The 27242-nt window shown below is 34.9% G+C and overlaps 1 protein-coding gene across 3 annotated transcripts in view; it reads right to left on the bottom strand.

Annotated features, from left to right (window-relative positions):
- The window catches only part of FAAH2 (fatty acid amide hydrolase 2), an 81274-nt gene that overhangs the window by 26729 nt on the left and 27303 nt on the right, over window positions 1-27242 (bottom strand). For all 3 annotated transcript variants that reach the window (XM_081043170.1, XM_081043171.1, XM_081043172.1), the window contains exons 3-4: window positions 25672-25808; window positions 6758-6967 (exon numbers count right to left, since the gene is read on the bottom strand). In XM_081043170.1, coding sequence (XP_080899296.1) covers window positions 6758-6967; window positions 25672-25808 — 347 coding nt within the window. The remainder of the gene's footprint in view (window positions 1-6757; window positions 6968-25671; window positions 25809-27242) is intronic.

Below are 27242 nucleotides of genomic sequence, written 5' to 3'. Positions count from 1 at the left end.
AATTTCCCTCACTCCTCTCCCCATTTAAGGTATCCCATAATGCATACATTGATCTTCATGCTGATGTCTCAATGTTCCTTAGGCTCTATTCACTTTTCCTCATTCTCATTTTTTTTCCTTTTGCTCCTCAGACTTGATCATTTCAAATGACCAGTCTTCAAATTCACTGATTCTCTCATCTGACTGAGCTGCTATTGAACCCTTCTTGTAAATTTTGCAATTAAGTTATATTTTTCAGTTTCAGAATTACTTTTGTTTCCCTTTTAGAATTTTGCATTCTTTTTAAATATTCTCATTTTGTTCATATATCATTTTCCCAATTTTCTTTAGTTCTTTGCCCATCTTTTGCTTTAGCAATTAGAACACATTTGATAATTCCTTTCAAGTTTTGTCTAGTAAGACCAATACCTGTATTTCTTCACTGACAGCTTATCTCACTTCATTTATTTCCTTTGAATGAGCCATGTTTTCCTGTTACTTTTTATTCTTCATGATTTTTGTTGAAATTTTGGCATTTGAGAAAGCATCCACTTCTCCTATTTTTGTAGACTTTCTCAATTCTGAGGAAGACCTTCATTAATAAGTAAGTCTTGTTCTGAGCCTTGAGATCAGCCTTGGCGTGAAGGCATGAAGTCTTTTCAGGTCTTCTCTGAGAGTGAGTCTTGCCTCTGTGTGTGTGTGTGTGTGTGTGCGCACTTTTTTCAATTCCCCTACATGTAGTACTCTCTTTAAATATCATAATTTCCCAAACAGTCTTATGTTAGCTTATTCTTGGATCCTTGGATGTTCTATTGTATCCCTGTACATCTAACCTCTTGCCTTGGGTGCCTGCAGGTCTGTAATTACCCTGCAGCTTTAATGAGTCATGCCTGCTCTTTCCTGTACCTTTTCCCATTCTGAGATCCAAGGTATGCTTCAGTTTCTCATCAGAGCTCGGAGTTAGGAAAAAAGAGTGTAGCTATTCAGGAAGCCTCCATATAGGTTAGACCATTTCAAATCAGTTCTGCTCTATTCCCTATACTTACATAGAGGGAATGTTGAATGCTTCCTCCCAATCACAAATGTGATTACTTCCTCCCACATTGCCAGAGTGTGGTCCAAGGTTGAGTAAAATTACTATGTAATCTACAGCTATTTAGAATATGGATTGTTCTTGATTGTGCATTCACTGGTGGCTGTAGACCTTTGACTGTTTTCCAGAATTCCTTTAAAATTATGTTAGCCAGTTTCTAGTTTTATTTTTTAATGTTTCTATTAAGAAGTGAGGACTTAGAAATAACTACTCTGCTGTCTTGCTGACATCACTGCTCCACAAATTTTGATAAGTTGTATTTCCATTTTCATTTAGTTCTTCTTTCATCTGTTTTTTTTAAAGTGTATTGTTCAATAGCCAAGTATTTGAACTTTTTCCATCTATTGTTCTATAATTGATTTCTAGTTTAATTTTATTTTTATCTGAGACCATACTTTATATGATTTTTATTATTTTAAATTGGTTAAGGAGTGTTTGTTTAATAGCCTAGAATGTAGTCTATTTGGTGAATGTTCCATGCAATCTTGAGAAGTATGTATATTCTGCAGGTCTTGAGAAAATGTTTTCTATAGATGTCAAATAGATCCAGTTGATTGATGATGCTGTTCAGTTCTAAAGTGTCCTTACTAATTTTCTGCTCTACGGATCTGTCAATTATTGACAGAAGAGTATTTAAGACAATAGCTATAATAAGGGATTCATCTATTTCTGTCCTTAAAGTTCTATCAGTTTTTGTTTCACAGACTTTGATGCTCTGTTGTTTCATACATACACATTAAGGATCTTTACGCCTTCTTGAAGAAATGACCCCTTATCAATATGTAATGTACTCTTTGTTGCTAATAATGTTTCTTTTTCTAAAGTCTTCTTCATCTGAAATTGATAAAGTTACTTCAGGTTTTTTTTTTTTTTTATTAGTGCTGCCATGGTATATTTTTAACAATTTTTAATATGTGTGTCTTTATATTTAATTTATTTTTAGTTTTATTTAAAAGTTTATTTAGTTTATTTTGTTGATTTTATTATTATTTTAATTAATATTTTATTCTACTTATATTTTAATTTGTCAGTGTCTTGTAGTCAACATAGAGTTGAGTCTTTTTAATCCATTTGAGAGTATCTGTCTTCTAATTGGTGTATTTAGGCCATTGATACTTAGAGTGATTATTGATATAGTTAGGTTAATATCTACCACGTTTGTTACTATTGTCTATTTATTGCCCTAGTTCTTTTTCTACCTACTCTGGTTGTTATTGAGTATTTTTTATGTTTATATTTTTCTCCTCTCTTACATATAAATTAGACTTTGGGTGTTTTTTTTTCAGTGTTTGCCCTTCAGTTTACAATATACATTTACAACTCACCCAAGTCCTCCTTCAATTAACATCAGGTTACTTGCCAAATATTGAGATTATCTTATAACAGTATTACCACTTCCCCCATCTTTTATAACATTGCTGTTATTCATCTAATTTATCCAGTTATAATCACCCAGTTATTATTTTGAAAAAAGATTGTTATCTGTTAGATCAATTTAAATACAAAAATAAAATATTTTATCTCCATTTATTCCTTCTTGAATGATTTTTTCTTTATGTAGATATAAGTTTCTGACCTATATTATATTCCTTCTCTCTGAAGAATTTTTTTTAATACTTCTTGCACTGAAAGTCTACTGGTGGACAACTTCACTCAAGGTTGTTTCCCTGAAAAACTTTTATTTCTCCTTCAGTTTTGAATGATAATTCTGCTGGATACATAAATGTAGGTTGGTGGTTCTTTTAACAGTTTAAATGTTTCACTCCACTCTCTTCTTGCTTACTTGGTTTCTGGTAAAATGTGTCTGCTGTAATTTGCCTTAGTCAGTTTGGTCTGTATAATGATGTACCATAGATTGCATGGCTTATAAATTAGAAATTTATTTCTTACAATTCTAGAGGTTAGAAAATCAAGATAAGGGTGCCAGCATGGTTTGGTTCTGTTGAAAACACCCTTTTGGGTTTCAAACATATGTCTTCTCATTGTATTCTAATACAGTGGAAAGAAGAATGGAAGGACACAATCAGTCCATTGCATAATTATCCTTGCAATTCTATAGGTAAAGTATATTTTTACCTCTTGCTTCTTTGAAGATTTTTCTTTTCTCTTTGATTTTCTGCACTTTGAATATGATGCCTAGGGTAAATTTTTTTATTTTTTATTTTTGGTATTTACATTGCTTATTATTTTCTGAGCTTCCTGGATTTCTAGTTGGTAGTCTATAATTAATTTTGGGAAATTATCACTATGTCTTCAATTGTTCTGTTCTTTTATCTCTTCTCTTGGTATTACCACTACATGTATGTTACACCTTTTATAATCACACAGTTATTGAATATTTTTTCTTTTTTATATTTTTCTTTTTGCATTTCAGTTTTTGAAGTTTCCATTGATGTGTCTTCAATATCATTGAATCTTTCCTTAGCTCTGTCAAGTGTATCAATGAGCCGATCAAAGGAATTCTTCACTTGTATCATAGTGTGCTTAGAGCTTCCATCTCTCTGCTTACATTACACATCTGTGCTTGCATGTTGTCCACTTTTTCCATTAGCACACTTAGCACATTAATCATAGTTGCTTTAAATTCCTGGTCTGATAATTTCAACATCCCTGCCATATCTAAATCTGTCTTTTAAAACTGTGATTATGTCTTTTAACATGGCTTTAATTTGTTGCTGAAAGCCAGAAATGATATACCGAGTAAAAGGAACTGAGATACATAGACATGTGTTGTGAAATTCTATATTTATCTGGCTAGGGGTTAGGACGTGTTTACTGTTTGCTGTATCTGTGCCAGATGCTACATTTGCATCCTTGGTTTTGTCTTCACTGTAGTCTTTGGGTTTCCCTAGAGCCGTATTATATAACACTTATGATGCACAGTTCTTTTTGTTGTATTCTTGGGTTATATAGAAGTCCTATTGATATGTTGTTAAGATGTAGGGGGAGGGAAAGCATTCTATAGTCCTATGATTATGTCTTAGTCTTTTAGTTATTCTGCACTCATGGCCTGTAACCTTAATATATGCTTCTGAGTTTTGTTTTTCCTCTTTCGTTGGGACAGGAAGCCTAGAGAGAGCTGGAGTTGGGTATTTTCCTTTCTCCAGGTTGGTTCAGTTGGTCTCTGGTAAAACCTCAGTTAGCCTCTGATAAAACAGCTTATTTAGCAACATCACATAGATTTCGGGTGTACAATTCTATAACACCCATCTATAACACCCAATTCTATAACATCATTTATAAATCCCATTGTGTGTCCACCGCCCAGAGTCAGTTCTCCTTCCATCACCATATATTTGATCCCCTTTACCTCATCTACCACCAAGACACATTAGAACTGATGGTCCAGCTAGGTCTTATTTTCGGGGAAACACAGTATTTCAAGATAGCTACTTACCCCCTTCCCCTGCCAGAAGCACAAGGTGATTTTTCTCCTGTCTTCACTATGATAATTTGGTAGGGCTCCTGGCTATAACATTTATGAATGTGTTGGGGGCCTCCAGATATTTTAACTTTCACACTTTCCCAAACTGAACCTCAAGCAATTGTCAATTACAGTTCAAGTTTCCCTTTCCTTATACTGCTTCTCACAGAGTTTTCTGTTTCTGCCCTTTTCTGGAATGTTCTGATTCTCTGTATCTGCCTGTCTTTATCTTCAATTTTTGAGACAGTGGTTTGCCCTGTGGCATAAATTTTCTGATGTTTCTGACAAGAGTTGCTGATTTTCAGTTTGTTAAGCTTTTATTTTTCCTGTTGTGGGAATGCGAACAGGAACTTCCAAGCTCCTAACATGCCAAACCAGAAACCTAAAGTCACATTTACATTTCTAATTATCACAATAACCTTACAAGGCAGGTTTCTTTATTATGGACATTTTATAAGTTGAGGAAATTTACCCACTGAGTACTTTGATTATGTTACCAAGGTCACATAGCAAAAAAACTGTCAATGTTCTCTTTGGCTCTAGTAACCACAAGATTAAACACTATATTTTACTAACTCACATATACATGTCTTCAGGTCTGACAAAAGCCATGTATTATAAATTCTAGTCTCTACGCTGAGAAGGTCCATGTGAGCTGATCCACAGGTAAGGCGGGTAGGAAGAGGGGTCTGGAGGCAGCTGGCCAGCCTGCTGGCCCTGACCACCACACAGCTCAGTGGCTGTAGGAGAGTTGCTTCAAAGCTGGGAGATGGAGGAGGGTGAAGGGTAAATATTCTAGAGGTTTGTATGGGGTAGCCAGGCAAATGATACATGCTAACTAGGAAGTTTGGACTTTTGGGTGACTCATACAGTAAAGAGATTAATCAATTTGTAATCTGTATATGCCGAACTGTAAAAAGCTAGAAAAATATTAATAAAAATCATCATCAGATAATGAAAAAAAATTCTAGTCTCTAATATACTATCTTACTCATATGTTTTCCTCTTATATCACTTATTGCTCATTCCTAATTTCCTTTGCTGGATATGTCTCCTCTTTTTAACCTTCAAATTGATGTGGTGCTGTCACAGGCCCCACTTCTTCTCCATCAAAACATATCCCGTGTTTTGTTTTTTGTTTTTTTTTGCATCTACTCTTATAAGTTATAGATTACATACTCTACTATGCTTATGATAACTCCTAAATGATTTTAGCCCGGATAATTACTCTGACTTATGCACATTCAATTGGCTACTTGACACCTCCAATGGGTGCCGTATAAACATTTTACACATAACCTGTTCAAAGTGATATTCCTAAGTCATACTGCCTCCATTTGTCCTTCCTCTTCCAGTTTTCTCCATCTGAATGAATGGCTGTACCATCTCTCGAGTCAGAAATCTAGGAGTTATTTTTTATATTTACACCCATATTCCCATAATCAATCTATCAGCAAGTCATGTTCCAGTCTACCTTTAAAATCTATCTTGTGTCCCATCTACTTTTCTTAATCTCCACAAACAATAGTTGAAACCACTATCATTTATCTCCTGGACAACTAAAACAGACTTTTAATTTCTCTATTTGCTTCAGCTTTTGCTGCTCTACATAATCTGATCTGGACAAAAGTTCTTAATTTCATTTCTGACTCTTCTCTGTCTTACTCACTACACTGGCTTTCTTTCAGTTCACTGAACACACTAAGCATGCTCCCACCATAGGCTTTTGTACTTTCTGTATTCTCTACCTAGAACATTCACTGTTTGACCCACTGCCCTCACACCCAATAAGTGGTTAGCTGTCTCTGATCCTTTGGATTTCATTATAAATGTCATCTCCTTAGAGAGGATTCCCATGACCATATGTGCTATATTTTTGCATTAGCACAGTTTCTGGTACCAAGAATAGTTATCAGCGCTCAGTGTCCTTACATTATTTTATCATCTTTGTCTCAAAAAGACATAGGTCTTAAGCTAAACCAACTTCATTAACTCTCTCTCTCTCTCTCTCTCCTCTCTCTCTCTCTCCTCTCCTCTCCTCTCTTCTTCTCTCTCTCTCTCTCTCTCCCTCTCCCTCTCCCCAACACAGAAAGGAACCGAGAGGATGAATGTTCATTGTCTATAATGTTCTTCTCAAATCCATGACAACTCTTGCAACTGACTTTACCATAAACACCTAATCATGACTTTTCCAGAAGTCTGTGCAATAGTATCTGTATACCTTCCTCACAGGGATTTACTAATTGAAATGTCCAACTCACCAGAACTTCCACCTACAATATGCCGCAAATCATATGGGTTGTTGGATCGGCCATAGATCTTGTTACTGGATTCATACCACATGCATAGCTCACTACAGTTGGTTATGCCAAGGGGAATGGCACCAGCTTCCTTCAGAAATGCCACTACAGTGGCATCAGTTTGGGAAATGGTATTACGACGATTCACAAGGCCAGAAGAGTTAGGCATTCCTGTAAAGTCCACAAGAAAAGGAAGTTAAAATGTTATCAAATAAAAATAGGAACAATTTATTGAGTACCTTCAATGAACCATCCCAGCTACAGTAAGTGATTTGATTAGTACTGATAGGCAGTATGACTTATTGGAAAGTACACAGATTTTGGAATCAGAATTGAGTTCAAATCCCATCTCTGTAGTTTACCAACTTTACAAACTGGGAAAACAACTTTCCTGATTCTCAGTTTTTACAATAATAAATGAAATATTACAAGTAAAGTATCTGAATGTGTGTAATAAATAAAAGTTATTATTACAAATTCTACCATTCGACAACCTTAACTGCTAAATACTTTTATTAACCCATCTTAGAGAATAGATTTATATAAATAAAAAGACAGAATCAAGGTCATACAGAAAAACAAGAGAGACTATAAAAGGACCAAGGTATATATGAAAATTTGGTGTAAAATTAAAGTGTCATTTAGATCAGTAAGGAAAGGATGATCTTTTAAAAGTACTAGAAAACTGGTTTTCATACAAAAAATGCATATCATATCATAAACAAAAGTAAACTATAGCTACAATAAACACTGGAAGGTGGAAAACAAAGCATTAAAATATTAGAAGAAAATATATGAAAATATTTTTATAACCTCAGATTTCTGAAATGCCTTATAAATAGGACATAAAAGCAGAAATTGTAAAACATATTTATTCATTCAAACTGTCACATAATTTTGTTCGACAAAAGAAGTCATAAACAAAGTTAAAAGACCAACAACAAACTGAGAGAAGTTATTTGCACTATAAATATCAAAGAATGAATATCCAAAATATATAAATAAATTCTATAGCTCTACAACAGAAAGACAAAAACACCAATAAAAAACAGATAAAGAATATTAACAAGATTAACAATAATTTCAGACTAAGAATCCTGACCCAAATTAAATCAGTAATGAGATGCCATTTTTCACCTATTGCACTGACAAAAAAAAATTAGTTCAACATTATGTATTGGCAAAACATAGAGAAATGGAACTGCTCAGATGCATACTTCTAAGAGAACATAAGCTGAAAATATGCTATGGTAAGCAATGCCACAATATCTAGTCAAGTAGGAAATGTTTCATGTTTAGGAACCAGGAATCTCAACATTACATATACTGCCATGAAAAACTATCACACATACGTATATTGTTTATAATGGGAAAAAAATAGAAACTATCTAAGAAGGATAAAGGAAAATAGATTGTAATTTATTCATAGAATGATAATTATCAGAATAATAAATAAGCTGAATATACACATGCAGATATTGATAATCCCAAACATAATTTTGAGGTTAAAAAAAACCACCACAACACAATATAGAAGATGTACAGCATGCCAAAATTGATGCAAAAATTAAGAGCAGACACGGTATGTATTATTTAGTGTTGAATTGATAAGCACATAAAAATATTACGAATATATTTGAAAGATAAAATAACAAATTTAGGATAGTCGTTATTTCTGCTGTTTAGGAGAGGGGGGAGAAAAGAGAAGGCACATGTACGTTGGGATGAGAAACAAAGTACATAGAAAATTTTTCTTTACTATCTTTCTCTAGTTAAAAAGAAAAATAATTATCCCACAGGGAAATGCAAATTAAACCAAAAAGAGATATCATATTATAGCCACTAAGATGACCATAACAAAAAAAGACAATAACGAGGTGGCCGGATGGCTCAGTTGGTTAGAGCACGAGGTCTGAACAAGAGGGTTGCTGGTTCGATTCCCACATGGGCCAGTGAGCTGCACCCTCCACAATTAGATTGAAGACAAGGAGCTGCTGCTGAGCTTCTGGAGGGTCAGCCAGTTGGCTCAGTTGGTTAGAGTGCGAGTTCTTAACAACAAGGTTGCCGGTTCAATTCCTGCATGGGATGGTGGGCTGTGCCCCCTGCAACTAAAGACTGAAAACGGTGACTGGACTTGGAGCTGAGCTGCGTCCTCCACAACTAGATTGAAGGACAACAACTTTGAACTGATAGGTCCTGGAGAAACACACTGTTCCCCAATATCCTCCAATTAAAAAAAAAGACAATAACAAATGTTGGTGAAGATGTGGAGAAATGGGAACCCTCATACACTTTCAGTGGTAATGTAAAATGGTACATTTTCCAAAAAAAAAAAAAAAAAGAAATTTGCAGATACTCAAAATGTTAAACATAAAGTTCTGAATTGATGAAGCAATTAAACTCTTACATATATAACCATGAAAACTGAGAACATATATTCCCACAAAAGGTTTGTACACAAATGTTTGTAGCAGCATTTCTCATAAGATCTAAACTGAGAAAATACCCAGTTTCCATCAAACTGAATGGATGGACAAAATGTCATATAGCTATATAATGGAATACTATTTAGAAATAAACAGTAATGAAGTACTAATATATGTGATAACATGAATGAACCTAAAATCATCATGATATGTGAAAGGCGTTCTTTCAAAACACCATGTATAATATGATTCCATTTACAGGAAATATCCATAAAAGGCAAATTCATAAAGACAGAAAGTAATTTATTGATTTCCTGGAGTTGGGGGTTGGAACAGAGAATACGTATAAAGATATGAGAGATTTTATTGAGGAAAAATAAATGTTCTAATACATTGTGATAATGATGCACAACTTATTAAATTTACTAAAAGTCATTGAGTTTTTTTTTAAAGTTTATTGGGGTGACAATTGTTAGCAAGGTTACATAGTTTGTACACTTTAATGAGTTGATTCCATTGTATGTAAATTACACATTTAAAAAAGAATGGGGAGAACTGCTGGTCAGGATGGTGGAGTGGGTGCTCGCCTCCTCCTATGATCACATCAGAATTACAACTAAATTATAGAAAAATCACCCTTGAGAACAACCTGACTACTAGATGAACAGAACTCTTATAATGGATACAAAGAAGAAGCCACATTGAAACTTGTAGAAGGGGTGGCGACCTGAAACAGGTTGGTTCCAAACCCACATGTAGTGGTTAAGAATCAGAAGGGATATCTTGGCTGTGGAGGTCCCCACTGAGGAGGAGTCGCAACCCCACACTGGCTTCCCCAGCCCAGAGCACTAGTGCCAGGAGGAGGAGGAGTCACCACAACACCTGGCTGTGAAAATCAGCAATGACTCAGTCTGGGTGAGACAGAAGGCCTCTAGCACACACTCACTCACTCACAAGCACTCACCATAAGCTCCAGAGAAGATACAGAAGCTCAAAAACTGCCAGGGACATACGGAAAGGATCTGAATGGTCTGGCTGCAGGGCAAGGGCTGGAGGGGCAGCTCTCTTTGGGACTAAAGTGCTGGCCAGCACCATTGTACCTTTGTTGAGCACCCCCACACACACACACATACACACAGCCTGCAGATGCAGGTAGACACCTAGTCTCCATTAACTTAGCTAACATTGCTTTCACCTCAACCTGGTGATTCTCTGAGACCATACTCCACTCAATTCAAGTGCCTGACCCAAACCTCTTTAAGAGGCTAAACCACACAAGTAGCCAACCTGGGCTCACTGTAGACTTTCCTAAAATTGATCAAAGGTTCACAATCCCTAAACAAGCAGCAGTTGACCTCGGCATGCCCTGGACCTCTTGCTAAGTGGTCCCAAGCCTGGCATTAGAGGTAGCAGGCCTCAGTTCACAGCATAACCACTCGCAGGTGCCTCCAAGCCCAGCACAGGAAGGTACCAATCACAGATCACTTTGTAGCTTCTATCAGGTGGTCCCAGGCCAGACACAGGCAGCGGCTGACATTGGATTGCACTGGAACCCCTCTGAAGAAGCTACAGAACCAGCATACCTGGTGGCTGGCTTCAGACCACGCCAGAGTACCACCCAATTAGTGCCACAAACAATATACCCAAAGGGTGTGCTATGCAGGCACCAGAGCCCTGCTAAGGCAAATACTGCTCAATGGGGTCAACTGATTTCTCAACAGAAACTTTGCAGGCCAGAATGGACTGGCATGAAGTATTCAAAGTGATGAAAAGCAAGGACCTACAACCAAGATTACTTCACCCAGCAAGGCCATTATCTAAAATTGAAGGAGAGATAAAGAGCTTCCCGGAAAAAAAAAGCTAAAGAAATTTATCTCCACCAAACCAATATTACAAGAAATATTAAAGGGGCTTCATTAAGAAGAAGATGAAAAAATTAAAAATATATGTATAGGAAATTATTGCAAAGAAAAAATTCTCACTGACAAAGGCAAAGACATAATAAAAGCAATGGATCAACAAACACCAATGCTACTATCTAGGTTAAAAGGCAAAAGTAGGACGATCACGTGTAATTACAAGAGGAAATTAAGGGATACACACATACACATAAAATAAGTAAAAAGATAATAACAAAAACATAAATGTAGAAGGACTGAGTTAAAATGGTACTTATTTTAGAATGTGTTTGAATTTAAGCAACCATCAACTTAAAATAGACTTCTATAAAAATACCTTGGTATATATGAAGCACATGGTAACCGCAAACCAAAAATCTATAAGACATACAAGAAATGAAGAGAATGGAATACAAACACAACGTACTAGAGAAAGCCATCGCCATACAAGGGAAGAGAGGAAGGTAATAAGAAAGGAACAGAGAAGAACAACAAAAACAATCAGAAAACAATTAATAAAATAGCAATAACTACATACCTATCAATAATTACTTTAACTGTAAATGGATTAAATGATCCAATCAAAAGACAAATGGATAAAGAAGATGTGGTACATATATACAATGGAATGTTACTTGGCCATAAAAATGAATGAAATCTTACCATTTGCAACAATGTGGATAAACCTAGAGGGTATTATGCTTTGTGAAATGAGTCAAACTGAGAAAGACAAATACCATATGATCTCACTTATACATAGAATCTAAAGAACAAAATAAATGAACAAAACAAAAACAGACTCATAGATGCAGAGAACAAACTGATGGTTGCCAGAGGGAGAGGGTTGGGGAACTGGGTGAAAAAGGTGGAGGGATTAAGAAATACAAATTGGTAGTTACAAAATAGTCATAAGGATATAAAGTGCAGTATAGACAATATAGTTAATAATATTGCAACAACTATATGTAGTGCCAGATGGGTACTAGACTAATTAGAGGGATCACTGCATAAATTATGTAAATGTCTAACCACTATCCCATACAACTGAAACTAATACAAAATATTGAATGTCAACTGTAACTGAAAAAAAACCACATTTTTTAAAAGAAGTACAAATTGGTAATTGCAAAACAGTCATAGGCATTTCAAGTACAGCTTGGATAACATAATCAATAATATTTTAATAACTATACAGTGGTACCTCGGTTTTCAAATGTAATCCATTCCAGAAGTCCGTCCAAGTTCTGAAACGTTTGAAAACCGAGGCGCGGTTTCCCCATAGAAAGTAATGCAAAATGGATTAATCCATTCCAGACCTTTAAAATCAACCCCTAAAACTGCAAATTTAGCATGAATTTTACTATCTAATGATACCATAGATCCACAAAATTTACGGCGTTCGTAAACTGAAATGTTCATCAACGGAGACGTTCAAAAACAGAGGTACTACTACTGCATATGGTGTCAGTTGGGTGCAAGTCTTATTGGGGGAATCACTTCACAAATTGTACAAATGTGTAACCACAATTCTGTATACCTGAAAATGATATGATATTGAATGTCAACCATAATTGAAAAAATATTTAAAAATGAGGAATGACTTCAGCATCATAGTGGCATAAGTCATTTTTCTTTTCTCTCCCCCCTTTTTAGGCAACTAATTAAACATCCATAACTGGACAAAGTGCCTCTGTAAATTATGTCATGGATCACAGAAGGTTTCTAGCCCAACTGTGCACCCCAAAATAAACAAATGGAACCTGAGTAAGGGCTGTGGATCCAAGGGAGTCAGCAAACCTACCCCACCCTCATTTGTCCTGATGTGAGGGAAAATAAGTACCTACAGAGTGTGAAACTGGGCAGATACCCATAGGTGAGAGTGAATTTGTGGAAGTCCAGCCTGCATGAGGGGATATTCCAGCACACTATCAGAGCAGACTAACTTAGAAGAAACTGATAAATTTCTAGAAGCATACAGCCTACCAAGACTAAATCAGAAAGAATTACAAAATCTAAATATATCAGTAGTGAGTAAAGAGATTGAATCCTTAATGAAAAACCCCTCAACACAGAAAAAACATAAGTCATCACAGCTTCACTGGCAAATTCTACAAAACACGTAAAGTAGAATTAATGTCAATCTTTCTCAAACTCTTGCAAAAAAAAATTGAAAAGAAGGAAACACTTCCAAACTCATTCTACAAGGCTAGAATTGTCCTGATACAAAAGCCAGACATAGACACTAAAAGAAATCTATAGATCAATATCCCCTAAGAATACAGATGCAAAAATTCTCAAAATATAAAGCAAGCCAAATTCAAGAACTAATTAAAAGGATTATACACTATGACCAAATGTGATTTATGCAACAATGTTTCAACATATGCAAATCAGTAAATGTAACATATGCCCTTAATAGGATGAGATATAAATATAACATGATCATTGAGATAGATGTAGAAAAGGCATTTGACTAAGTAAACATCAATTTATTATAAAAACCCTCAACAGACCAGGTATAGAAGGAATATATCTCAACATAATAAAGGCCATGTACCACAAATCAACAGATAACATACTCAATGGTGAAAAATTAAAACCTTTCCACTAAGATCAGGATCAAGACAAGGATGCCAACTCTCACAACTCTTACTCACCATAGTACTGGAAGTTTTAGCTAGAAAAATTGTACAAGACAACGAAATAAATGACTTCCAAATTGAAAAGGAAGAAATAAAACTGTTGCTGTTTGCAGATGTATCATTTTGTATATAGAAAATCTCAGATACAATAAAAAATCTGTTGGAACTGCTCAACAATTTCAACAAAGTTTTAGAATACAAAATCAACATATAGAAACTATTGCATTTCTATACACTAATAATGAAACATCCGAAGGAAATAAAGAAAACTATCCAAAGCAAAATAGCATCAAAAACAATAAAATACCTTGGAACAAATTTAACCAAGGAATTGAAAGATCTGTCCAATGAAAACTACAAGATTTCAATAAAAGAAACTGAAAAAGACACAAATATAAGACATTCCCATGTTCATGGAATGGAAAATTAATATTTTTAAATGTCCATACTAACAAAGCCATCTACGGATTAAATGGAATCCATATGAAAATTCCAAAGAGATGCTTCACAGAAACAGAAAACAAGCAATCGTAAAATTTGTATATAACCACAAATGACCATTAATAGACAAAGTAATCCTGAGACAGAACAAAGCAAAAGGAATCACACTTTCTGATTTGAAATTATAAGCCTATAGAAATAAAAACATATGAAAATAGCTTAAAAATAGACACATAATAGAGACCAGAATTAAACCCCTGTGCATATGGTCAACAAATATTCAACAATGGATATTGTTGAATATCCATTCAAGGCCCAAGAGTACGCAATGGAGAAATGATAGTGTCTTCAATAAATGGTATTGGGAAAACTGGATAAACACATCAGAACAATGAAATTGGAACTCTATCTTATACCACTCAGAAAAAATAACTCATAATGAATCAAAGACTTACATTTATGACCTGATCCCACAAAACTCCTAGAAGAAAACAGGGAAGAAGCTCCTCAACATTGGTCCTGACAATCATTTTTGAACTATGCCACCAAAATTACAAACAGAAGCAAAAATCAATAAATGAGATGATATCAAACTTAGAAGATACCGCACAGGAAAAGAAAGAATTAAAATGAAAAGATAACCTACAGATCGGAGAAAATTTTTGCAAATTATATATTGGATAAGGGATTAATATTCAAAATATATAAAGAACTCATACGACTCAGGAACAACAAATACCAATTTAGAAATGAGCAGAGGAACTAAATCAACATTTATTTTTCAAAGGAGACATCCAAATGCGTACTAGGCCCATGAAAAGATGCTCAATATCAGGGAAATGCAAAACAAAACCACAAGATATTGCATCATACCTGGTATAATTGCTACGTATCACCAAGAAGGCAAGAGATAGCAAGTGTTGCTGAGGATGTGGAGATAAGTGAACCCTTGCGCACTCTTGGTGGGGATTTAAATTCGTTCAGACATATGTGAAAGAGTATGGGGTTCCTCAAAAAATTTAAAATAGATCTACCATATGATCCAGAAATTCAACATCTGGGTATATACCCAAAAGAAATAAAAACAGAATATTAAAGAGATGTATACACTCGCACATTTATTGTAGCATTATACCCCTTATCTAGATTCTTCAGTTAATAATTTTCCACGTTTGTTTTCTGTCCCATTTTCATGGTCTCCTGAATATCTCTTTTCTATTTCTTCTCCTTCTCCCTCCTTTCCCCTCTCTCTTTTCTTTTTCTCCCTCTTTCTCTCTTCCTCTTTGTTTTCTGAACCATTGAGAACAGGCTGCATATTAACAACTGAAGAATCTAGATAAGGGGTATATTAGAATTCTTGATGTTGTTCTAGAAATTTTTTTATAAGTTTGAAATTATTTTCATATGAAAAGTTTTTTCACCTTATTGAGGTATAATTTACAAGTAAAATAGTTCCAATTTTAATATATGTGCTGCCAAAGCAAGCACAGTAAAATTGTATATATTTAAAGTATACAACATAATAATACACATATACATTGTGAGATATTTACCACATCAAGTTAATCACTATATCCATCACCCCACTGAGTTATTTTTTGTAAGAATGCTTAAGATATACTCTTTTAGCAAATTTCAAGAATACAACATTGTTATTAATTATAGTCACCATACTGTACATTAGATCCTCGGAACTTGTTCATCTTGTAGCAATTGACAATTTTTCCCACACCCACCTCCTGGGAACCACCATTCTTCTCTCTGTTTTTAGGAGTTTGAGCTTCTCTGTCTGGTTTATTTAACTTAGCATACTGCCCTCAAATTTCATCCATGTTGTCACGAATGGCAAGATTGCCATTTTTTTATGTATTCCAGTGTGTGTGTGTGTGTGTGTGTGTGTGTGTGTGTGTGTGTGTGTGTGTATTCCATTCAACTGTCCATGGACACTTACACTTAGGCTGTTCCCATATCTTGGCTATTGCGAATAATGTTGCAGTGTATATGGTAGTGCAAATGTCTCTTCAGAATACTAATTTTGTTTTCTTGAGATACATAGCCAGATATGGAAATACTGGAACATATGGTAGTTCCATTTTTAATTTTTTAAGGAAATACCACACTGTTTTCCATAATGGTTGTACCAATTTACATTTCCACCAACACTGTGCAAGAGTTTCCTTTTTTTTATTGGTGAATATTGGGGAACAGTGTGTTTTTTCTGGGATGTCAAGTCCTTTTTTTTCAATCTAGTTGTTGTGGGGGGTGCAGCTCAGCTTCAAGTTAAGTCGTCGTTTTCAATCTAGTTGTGGAGGGCACAGCTCACTGGCCCATTTGGGATTTGAACCGGTGACCTCAGTGCTATTAGCACCACACTCTGTCCACTGAGCAAACAGGCCGTCCACCAGAGGCTCAGTTCCAAGCTCAAGCCATTGCTTCTCACTGGTCCATGTGGGAATTGAACCAGCGACCTTGGTGTTATGAGCACCATGCTTCAACCAATGAGCCAACTGGCCACCTACCAGCAGCTCAGCTCCAAGCTGAAGCCATTGTTTTCAATCTAGTTGTTGAGGGCACAGCTCACTGGCCCATGTGGGAATCCAACAGGCAAGCTTGTTGTTATGAGCTTGCACTCTAACCAACTGAACCATCCAACTGCCCAAGAGTTTCCTTTTTTCCATATCATCACCAACACTTTTTATCACTTGTGTTATTGATAATAGCCATCCTAACAGGTGTGAGGTGATCTTTCATTATGGTATTGATTTGCATTTCCCTGATGATTAGTGACTTTGAGAACTTTTTCATGTACCTGTTGGTTATTTATATGCCTTCTTTGGAAAAATGTCTATTGAGTCCTTTGCCCATGTTCTAATAGTATCATTTTGTGTTTTGTTTGTCTGTTTTTTGCTCTTGAGATATGTGAATTCCTTATGTATTTTAGATATTAACCCCTTATTACACATGTGGTTTGCAAATATTTTAATCCATCCAGTAAAATGTCTCTTCATTTTATGATTATTGCCTTTGCTGTGTAGAAGTTTTTAGTTCGAAATAGTCCAACTTGAATATTTTTGCTTTTGTTGCCAGTGTTTTGATGTTAAATATAAAAAATCATGGCCAAGATTAATGTCAACAAGCTCTTGATCTATACTTTCTTCCAGGTGTTTTACACTTTCAAGTCTAACATTTAAGTCTTTAATTCATTTCAAGTTACTCTGTCTGACTTGTGTAAGACAGGGATCCCATTACATTCGTTTCCATATGGATTCTGTGTTTCCCTGAAAATAAGACCTAGTGGGAAAATCAGCTCTAATGAGTCTTTTGGAGCAAAAATTAATATAAGACCCAGTCTAATATAATATAATATAATACCAGGTCTTACATTAATTTTTGCTCCAAAAGACACATTAGAGCTGATTGTCCGGCTAGGTCTTATTTTCGGGTATCTACATTTCCCAGCACTACTTATTGAAGAGACTATCATTTACCCATTCAGTGTTCTTTGCACCCTTCTCAGAGATTAATTTACCATATATGCGTAGGATATTTCAGGGCTCTTGGTTCTGGTCCATTATTCTACATGTCTGTTTTTATACATGTATCATACTGCTTTGATTAAAATAACTTTGTAACATAGTTTGAAATCAGGAAATGTGATGCATTCAGGATCTTTTTTTGTTTCCATATAAATTTTAGGGCTTTTGTTCTCTTTGCTTGAAAAACACCATTAAAATTTAGACACTGATTCCATTGAATCTGTAGATTGCTTTGGGTAGTACGGTATTATAACAATATTAATTCTTCTAATCCAAGTATGTGGGATCAATTCTCATATTTGTGTCTTTTTCATTTTTTTTCATCAGCTTACAGCTTGCTCACCTCCTTGGTTACATTTATCTCTAAATATTTTATTAATTTTGATGCAATTGTAAATGTGATTTCTTTCTCAAATTATCTTAAGATAGTTTGTTAGTGTATAGAAACACAACTGATTGTTGTATATTGATATTGCATTCTGTAACTTTACTGAATTTATTAGTTCTCAGCGTTTTTTTTTTTTGTGTGTGTGTGTGTAATCCTTAGTGTTTTCTAAATGTAAGACCATGTTATCTGCAAACAGACAATTTCACCACTTTCCTTCTGATTTCAATGCCTTTTGCTTATTTTTTTCTTGTGTAATTGCTCTGAATAGGTACTATGTTGAATAGAAGTCTAAAGATTGGGTCTCCTTTTCTTGTTCTTGATCTTAGACGAAAAGCTTTCAGCTTTGACACAATTAAGTATAATGTTAGCTGTGGGCTTATGATATATCGCCTTTATTATGTTGAGAAACATTTCTTCTGCATTTAAATTGTTGAGAGTTTTATATCATGAAAGGATGAGAAATTTTCTCAAATTCTTTTTCTGTATCTATTGAGATTATAACATGATTTTGATCTTTCACTCTCTTGATGCGATGTATCACATTTATGGATTTGTTTATTTTGAACCGTCCTTGTATACCAGGGATAAATCCCATTTGATAATGGTGTCTGATCCTTTTTAAGTACTGTTGGGCATGGTTTCCTAGTATTCTGTTGAGGATTTCTGCATCTGTATTAAGCAAGATTATTGGCTTATAATTTTTTTCTTGTACTTTACATGTCTGGCTTTGGTATCAGGTTAATGTTATCCTCATAGAAAGCATTTTTAAATGTCACCTGCTCTTCAGTTTTTTAGAAGAATTTGAGAAGGATCAGTGTTAATATAATTAAAAAAATGTTTGATAGAAAAAAAAAGGAAGTCATATGTCCCTGGACTCTTCTTTACTGGGATATTTTTTGACTACTAATTGAATTCCACGATGAGTTATAGGTCTACTCTGATTATTTATGATTCACGGTTGGTAGGTTGTATGTTTCTAGTGATTTATCCATTTCATCTAGGTTATCAAATTTGTTGGCAGATAATTTTTCATACTAATCCCCTATGATCCCTTATATTTCTATGTTATCAGTTGTAATGTCTTCTCTTTCATTTCTGAATTGATTGATTTGGTCTTCTCTCGTTTTAGTCTAGCTAAAGATTTCTGGTATCTTTATTAAAAAATCAAAATTATATGAGGTCAATTAAATTCGCAAACTCATCCTAGAAAAAGTGCTACATACCCCTTTGCGGAATATCACTATGGTCACCTTCGAAAGCACATCCCTTGGGAAGCTATGCACCAATGCCAGTGCCTAGTCCACCCTTCAAAGCAATTTTGGAGCTTTTTTTCTGGAATGGCCATCAGAGCTGTTGTTTTATTACCCTTGATGTCCTGAATGTCATCAAAATGTCTTCCTTTCAGTATTTCCTTTATCTTTGGGTACGAAAAGAAATCATTGGGGCTAGATTAGGTGAGTAGGGAGGGTGTTCCAACACAGTTATTTGTTTATTGGTTAAAAACTCCCTCACAGACAGTGCCTTGTGAGCTGGTGCACTGTCGTGATGCAAGAGCCATGAATTGGTGAAAAGTTCAGGTCGTCTAACTTTTTCATGCAGCCTTTTCAGCATCTCCAAATAGTAAACTTGGTTAACTGTTTGTCCAGTTGGTACAAATTCATAATGAATAATCCCTCTGATATTCAAAAAAAGTTAGCAACATCACTGCAAAAAGTTCACAAACTTAATTGTCAGACCTCGTATTTTCTCTTTCTTTCTTTCTTTCTTTCTTTCTTTCTTTCTTTCTTTCTTTCTTTCTTTCTTTCTTTCTTTCTTTCTTTCTTTCTTTCTTTCTTTCTTTTCTTTCATTCTTTCTTTCTTTCTTTCTTTCTTTCTTTCTTTCTTTCTTTCTTTCTTTCTTTCTTTCTTTCTTTCTCTCTTTCTCTCTCTCTCTCTCTCTCTCTCTCTCTCTCTCTCTCTCTCTCTCTCTCTCTCCCTCTCTCCCTCCCTCCCTCCCTTCCTTCCTTTCTTTTCTTTCTCTCTCTCTCTCTCTCTCTCTCTCTCTCTCTCTCTCTCTCTCTCTCTCTCTCAATTAAACTTTATTGGAGTGACAATTGATAGTAGTTACTTATATTTCAGGTGTACAATTCTGTAATACATCATCTATATATCACACTGTGTATTCACCATCCAGAGTCAGTTCTCTTTCCATCACCATATATTAGAGCCCCTTTACCCTCCACCACTCCCATACCCCTTACCCTCTGTTAACCATTAAACTATTGTCTGTATAAGTCTTTGTTTCTTCATTTGTCTTATTCTTTTGTTGTTTTCAGTTTTATATCCCACATATCAGTGAAATCATATGATTCTCTACTTTTCTGTCTGACTTATTTCGCTTAGCGTTATAATCTCAAGATCCATCCATGTTGTTGCAAATGGTACTATTTCATCTTTTTTTATGGCAGAATGGTATTCCATTGTGTATATGTGCTACATCTTCTTTATCCATTCATCTATTGAAAGACACTTTGGTTGTTTCCATGTCTTGGCCACAATAAATAAAGCTGCAATGAATATTGGAGCACATTTCTTTATGGATAAATGTTTTCAGATTTTTCGGTAGATACCCATGAGAGGGATTGCTGGGTCATATCGTAATTCTATTCTTAATTTTTTAAATTAAATTTATTGGGGTGACAATTGTTAGTAAATTTACATAGATTTCAGGTGTACAATTCTGTATTACATCATCTATAAATCCCATTGTGTGTTTTGAGGAACCTCCACACTGCCTTCCATAGCGGTTACACCAATCTGCATTCCCACCAACAGAGTATGAGTGTTGCTTTTTCCCCACAGCATCTCCAACATTTGTTATTACCATGTTTCCCTGAAAATAAGACAGGGTCTTATATTAATTTTGGCCTCAAAAGATGCATTATGGCTTATGTTCAGGGGATGTCATCCTGAGAAATCATGCTAGGGCTTATTTTCCGGTTAGGTCTTATTTTGGGGGAAACATGGTATTTTGGTCTTGTTGATGATAGCCATTCTAATTGGCGGGAGGTGATATCTGCTGTGGTTTTTACCTGCATTTCTCTGATGATTAGTGATGTTGAGCATTCTTTTCATGTGTATTGGCCATTTGTATGTCCTCTGGAAAAATGTTTCTTCAGGTACTCTGCCCATTTTTTAATGAGATTATTATTTTTTGTTTGTTTGGTTTTTTTGGTTGTTGTTGAGTTTTATGAGTTCCTTATATGTTTTGGATATTAGCACCTTATCAGAGGCGTTGTTTGCAACAATCATCTCCCATTCGGTTGGTTGCCTCTTTATTTTGTCCATGGTTTCTTTTGTTGTGCAGAAGATTTTAGTTTCATGTAGTCCCATTCATTTATTTTAGCTTTTACTTCCCTTGCCCTTGTCATCAAATTCATAAAATGCTCTTTGAACTCAAGATCCACAAGTTTAGTACCTATGTTTTCTTCTATGCAAATTATTGTTTCAGGTTTTAATGTTTAGGTCTTTGATCCATTCTGAGTTAATTTTGGTAGACGGTGACGGATAGCAGTCTAGTGTCATTCTTTTGCACATGGCTTTCCAATTCTTCCAGCACCATTTATTGAAGAAGCTGTCTTTTCTCCATTGTATGTTTTTAGTTTCTTTGTCAAAAATTATCTGTCCATATTTATGGGGGTTTTTGTCTGGGTTCTCAATTCTATTCCATTGGTCTGTGTGTCTGTTTTTCTGCCAATACCATACTGTTTTGATTATTGTTGCCCTGTAGTACAAGCTGAAGTCAGGGAGTGTGAAAATGCCAGCATTGTTCTTTTTTCTTAGGATCACTTTGGCTATTCGGGGTCTTTTGTGGTTCCATACAAATCTGAAGATTTTTCGTTCTATTTCTTTAAAAAACACCATTGGGATTTTGATGGGGATTGCATTAAATCTGTATATTGCTTTAGGTAATATGGCCATTTTAATAATGTTGATCCTTCCAATCCCTGAACATGGAATCTTTCTCCCTTTGTATTTTCTTCAATTTCTTTTAAAAATATTATAGTTTTCAGTCTTATAAAGTCTTTTAAAAGTCTTATATAGTTTTCAGTATACAGGTCTTTCACATCCTTGGTTAAGTTTATTCCTAGGTATTTTACGCTTTTTGTTGCAATTGCAAACGGAAGTATTTTAAAATTTCTTTTTCTGAGATTTCATTGTTAATGTATAGAAATGCAATGGACATTGCATTTCTGTACATGGATTTTGTAGCCGGCAAATTTACTGTATTCATTTATTGTTTCTAATAGCTTTTTGGTGGAGTCTTTAGGGTTTTCTATATATAGCATCATGTTATCTGTGACAATTTAACTTCCTCATTCCCAATTTGAATGCTTTTTATTCCTTTCTCTTGCCTGATTGCTCTGGCTAGGACTTCCAATACCATGCTGAAAAGCAGAGGTGATAGGGGACAGCCCTGTCATGTTCCTGAACATAGAGCAAAGGGCTTCAGTTTTTCACTGTTAATTATGATATTAGCTAAGGGTTTGTCATATTTGGCCTTTATTATGTTAAGGTAATTTCCTTCTATACCCATTTCAGTAAATGTTTTAATCATAAAGGAATGTTGTATCTTTTCAAATGCTTCTTCTGCATCTATTGATATAATCATATGATTTTTGTCCTTTATATTGTTACGGGGTGTATCACATTTATCGATTTGCATATGCTGAACCATCCTTGTTCCCCTGGGATGAACTCCACTTGGTCGTGATGTATAATCTTTTTAATGCATTGTTGCATTTGATTGGCTAGAATTGTGCTTAGGATTTTAGCATCTGTTTTTATCAGAGATATTGGTCCGTAATTTTCTTTTTTTGTGTTATCCTTACCAGGTTTTGGTATCAGGGTAAGGTTGGCCTTATAAAATGAGTTAGGGAGTATTGTCTCTTCTTCAATTTTTTGGAAGATTTCGAGTAGGACAGGTATTAGACCCACTTTGAATGTTTGGTAGAATTCACTAGTGAAGCCATCTGGTCCTGAACTTTTGCTTTTGGGAAGGTTTCGGATGATCAATGATTCAATTTCCTTACTGGTGATCGGTCTATTTAGATTTTCCAGTTCTTCGTGATTCAGTCTAGGAGGCTACTTGTTTCTAAGAACTTGTCCATTTCTTCTAGGTTATTGAATTTGGTGGCATATAGTCCTTCATAGTATTCTTGGATGATCCTTTGTATTTCTGTGGCATCCGTGATACCTTCTTCTCTTTCATTTCTGATTTTGTTTATTTGTGTCTTTTCTCTTTTTATTTTAGTGAGTCTAGCCAAGGGTTTGTCAATTTTATTAATTTTTTCAAAGAACCAGATCTTTGTCACATTAATTTTTTTCTGTTGTCTTTTTGTTCTCTATTTCATTTAGTTCTGCTTTGATTTTTATTATTTCCTTCCATTCTGACTTTGGGTTTCATTTGTTCTTTTTTTTCTAGTTCCTTAAGGTGTAACCAGAAGTTGTAGTTTCAAATTATTAAGTTTTGCATTCGTCCTTCTTGCCTGTTATTTTTAAATCTCTATTTCGTTTACTGCTACTTTGATTTTGTTACTTTCTTCCTTTTGTAAACCTACAGTTAATTTTTTTCTACTTTCATATGGTTTAACGTTAGGTTGTCTATTTGGTATCTCTGTTTTTTCTTAATATAGGCATTTATTGCTATAATCTTCCCTCTTTACAATTACTTTTTATGCATCTCATACATTTTGGAACATTGGGTTTCCATTTCATTTGTCTCAATATTTTAAAAATTATTTTTCGTTTGATCTTTTCATTGACTCATTAGTTGTTTAGGAGTGTTGTGTTTAATTTCCACATGTTTTTGAATTTTCCAGCTTTTCTCCTCTTATAGATTTACAGTTTCATACCATTGTGATTGGAAAAGATAGTTGATATTATTTCAATCTTCTTAAGTTTGTTAAAATTTGTTTTGTGGGGTGGCCAGATGGCTCAGCTGGTTCGAGAACGAGCTGTTAACAACAGGGTTGCCGGTTTGATTCCCACATGGGCCAGTGAGCTGCTCCCTCCACAACTAGATTGATGACAACAAGGTGCTGCTGAGCTGCTGGTGGGGCAGCCGGATGGCTCAGTTGGTTAGAGCGTGAGCTCTCAACAACAAGGTTGGCAGTTCAATTCCCACATGGGATGGTGGGCTGCGCCCCGTGCAGCTAAAGATTGAAAACAGCGACTGGACTTGAAGCTGAGCTGCACCCTCCACAACTAGATTGAAGGACAACTACTTGGAGCTCATGGTCCGTGAAGAAACACACTGTTCCCCAATATTCCCCAATAAAAAATTTTTAAAAAGAAAGAAATGAACTTGTTTGTGACCTACCACATTAGATGTTCTAGAGAATGTTTCATGTGTAGTTGAGAAGAATGTGTATTCTGCTATTGTTGAGTTGAAGGTTCTGCCTATATCTGTTAGGGCAATTTGGTCTAAAGTTAGTTCAAGTCCATTTTCTCCTTATTAATATTCTGACTGGATGACCTATCAAGTTTTGAAGTTGTGGTATTGAAGCCCCTATTATATTGCTTGCTGTCTATCAGTTCTTTCAGATTGGTTAATATTTGATTCATATACCTAAGTGTTCCTATGTTAGGTGCATATAATTTTACAATTTTACATCCTCTTAATAAAATGACCCATTTATCATTATTTTTCATTTGGCATTGAAGACCTCCCTTTAACATTTCCTGTAATGCAGGTTTAGTTGTGATGAACTCCCTCAGCTTCTCTGTCTGGGAAAGTATTTAGCTCTCTTTCATTTTCAATAATAGTTTTTCAGTGTAAATTAGTTGACATGAGGCTGGAGGTTCCCTCCCCCCAGCACTTTTTACTTATCATACCACTCTCTCCTGACCTGTAAGGGTTCTGCCAAAAAATTTGCTTATAGCTTTATGGGAGTTACCTTGGTTGAGATGAGATTTTTTTTGTCTTGCTTTCAAAATTATCTTTTTAAAAAATTTTTTGATAATTTTGATAACTTTATTGGGCTGTATGATATAACCCAAAGAGGACTTCACTGAGACACCTTATAATAAAATTATCAAAAATTAAGAAAAAAACAAAGATAATTGTAAAACATCTGCGATTTTCATTTACTTTTAAGGACAGCTAGAAATAATTATAAAATAAGAATTGCATTATAGAGAAAGCACAGGCTTATAACAGCATCCTGGCTTAGCTCTAGTCAAGCTACTTTAGAGTCATGAGGCTCAATTTATTTTCTTGAAAAATCAGATAATAATAATATTCTTGTAGTCTCCTTCGGGGATTAATGGGCTCTGAGCATTGTCCCTTGAATGCTTTATAGTTCTAACAGATGATGGCCACTATTGTCTCTCTTCCCAATGGAACTTGCAGAATATTTCTCCTCAATTCAAAAATGAAGAAGAACCTTACATTAGCCTTTCCCTTTGGTAATATATTTTTTCCAGTTCATAACTTCAGAAAATATATGCCATTTGTGAATTCAACCCATGCATCTAAATAAAGAAAATGCAAAGAACAGTACCTTGTAGCTGGAAAGCTTCTTTTACTGTCAAAGGAACCCCAAGGAAGGGCCATTTCTTTTCCAGGGTGGCATCATCTTCCTGCTTCTCTGCAAGCTTTGTATCTACAGCATGAGCCTCCTTCTTAGCTTCCTCAAACCTAGAAAAAAATGAAACAGAGCTACATGAAGCACATAAAGTAGCCATCTACCCAGCTTTATTAAAAGAACATAGATTAGCATTGTTGAAATTGATGTACTTGTCAAGATATTTTATTTTATTTTTTTATTATTATTTTTAAATTTATTAGTTTCAGGTGTACAAGACAAGGTAATACTTAGACGTTCATCATTTATATCCCTCACACTGTGAACCCTCCTCCCCCCATCCATTATCCCTCCGACCTCACACCGAGCCATCACATTATATATATAAAATTATAGTTGGCATTCATTAATGTTTAGCTTCTGGTGTACAATGCCATGATCAGGCATCCACAGTATCTCTGAGGTGGTCTCCCAAATAGGACGCATGTCCATCGGATACCCAATAAAATTCAAGATATTTTAAAGCTTACCCTTTGAACCAGTGATTCTTCTTTCAAAAATTCATCTAAAGTACAATAATCCAACATACTAACAAAATACATACAGAAAGATGGTCAGTGAATCATTATTTGTATTGGAAAACATGTGAAAGTAACCCATTACCAAATAAATTATTATAGATAACTATTTTGGACAATTGTACAGTCAATAATAATGATGTTTTCTAAAAGCTTTACTGTTCTTTGGAAATTTTTATGATGTATACTGATTTCATTTAAATGAAAAGAGGAGGTTACAATGCTGTGTTTCTAGACTAATCTCAATAATATGAAAAATACACATGTATTTGCAAACAAACCAAATATTAACAGTAAATGACCACTTTTTGGTGCTATGATTATGGGTAAATTATTTTTGTCCTTTTTCTGCCTTTTGCAATTATTCTTCAATAAGCATATGTTACAGAAATGCTCAGAAACATACAATTAAATCAATGTTCCTAAAACAACACAGTTCGAGTGTATGTGGCAATACAGTTACTAAATGACACAATGCCAATAGAATTTCTCAGTGTTTCAAACAGTAATTCTTCAAAATAGGAATTTCAAACCCTCTAAATAAACTGCCATGCAACTTAAAAAATAATTTTCATAAAGAATCATTTGGCTCACTGGAAGCAGTAATGTCTATTAATTATTTCAACAAATATTCAAAATATTCAATAAAAATAAGTATATAAAGTCTATGCCTTCAAAACAACCAAAAATTCTGGAGCTATTATTTCCTACTTCTGTGATCTATACAGGTTCTTTCACTAGATTTCAGTTGCCTCAATTGTAAATTTGGGATATTTACCTAGCAGGGTGGTTGTGAGGATGCAGTGAGAAAATGGATACAATGTACAGTTGGGAGTCCCTAAGGAGGATTTATCACTTCCAGGTATATAAGATAATATACCAGAGAAGGAAGACATATGAAGTCTAGAGTGTGACAGAATAATAAATTATGATGACGATGATCATGATGATGGATGATGGTAGGTAACA

This window comes from Rhinolophus hipposideros (genome assembly GCF_964194185.1).
Source record: "Rhinolophus hipposideros genome assembly, chromosome: X".
Classification (NCBI taxonomy): Eukaryota; Metazoa; Chordata; class Mammalia; order Chiroptera; family Rhinolophidae; genus Rhinolophus; species Rhinolophus hipposideros.
This window is presented reverse-complemented; position numbering and strand designations above follow the sequence as displayed.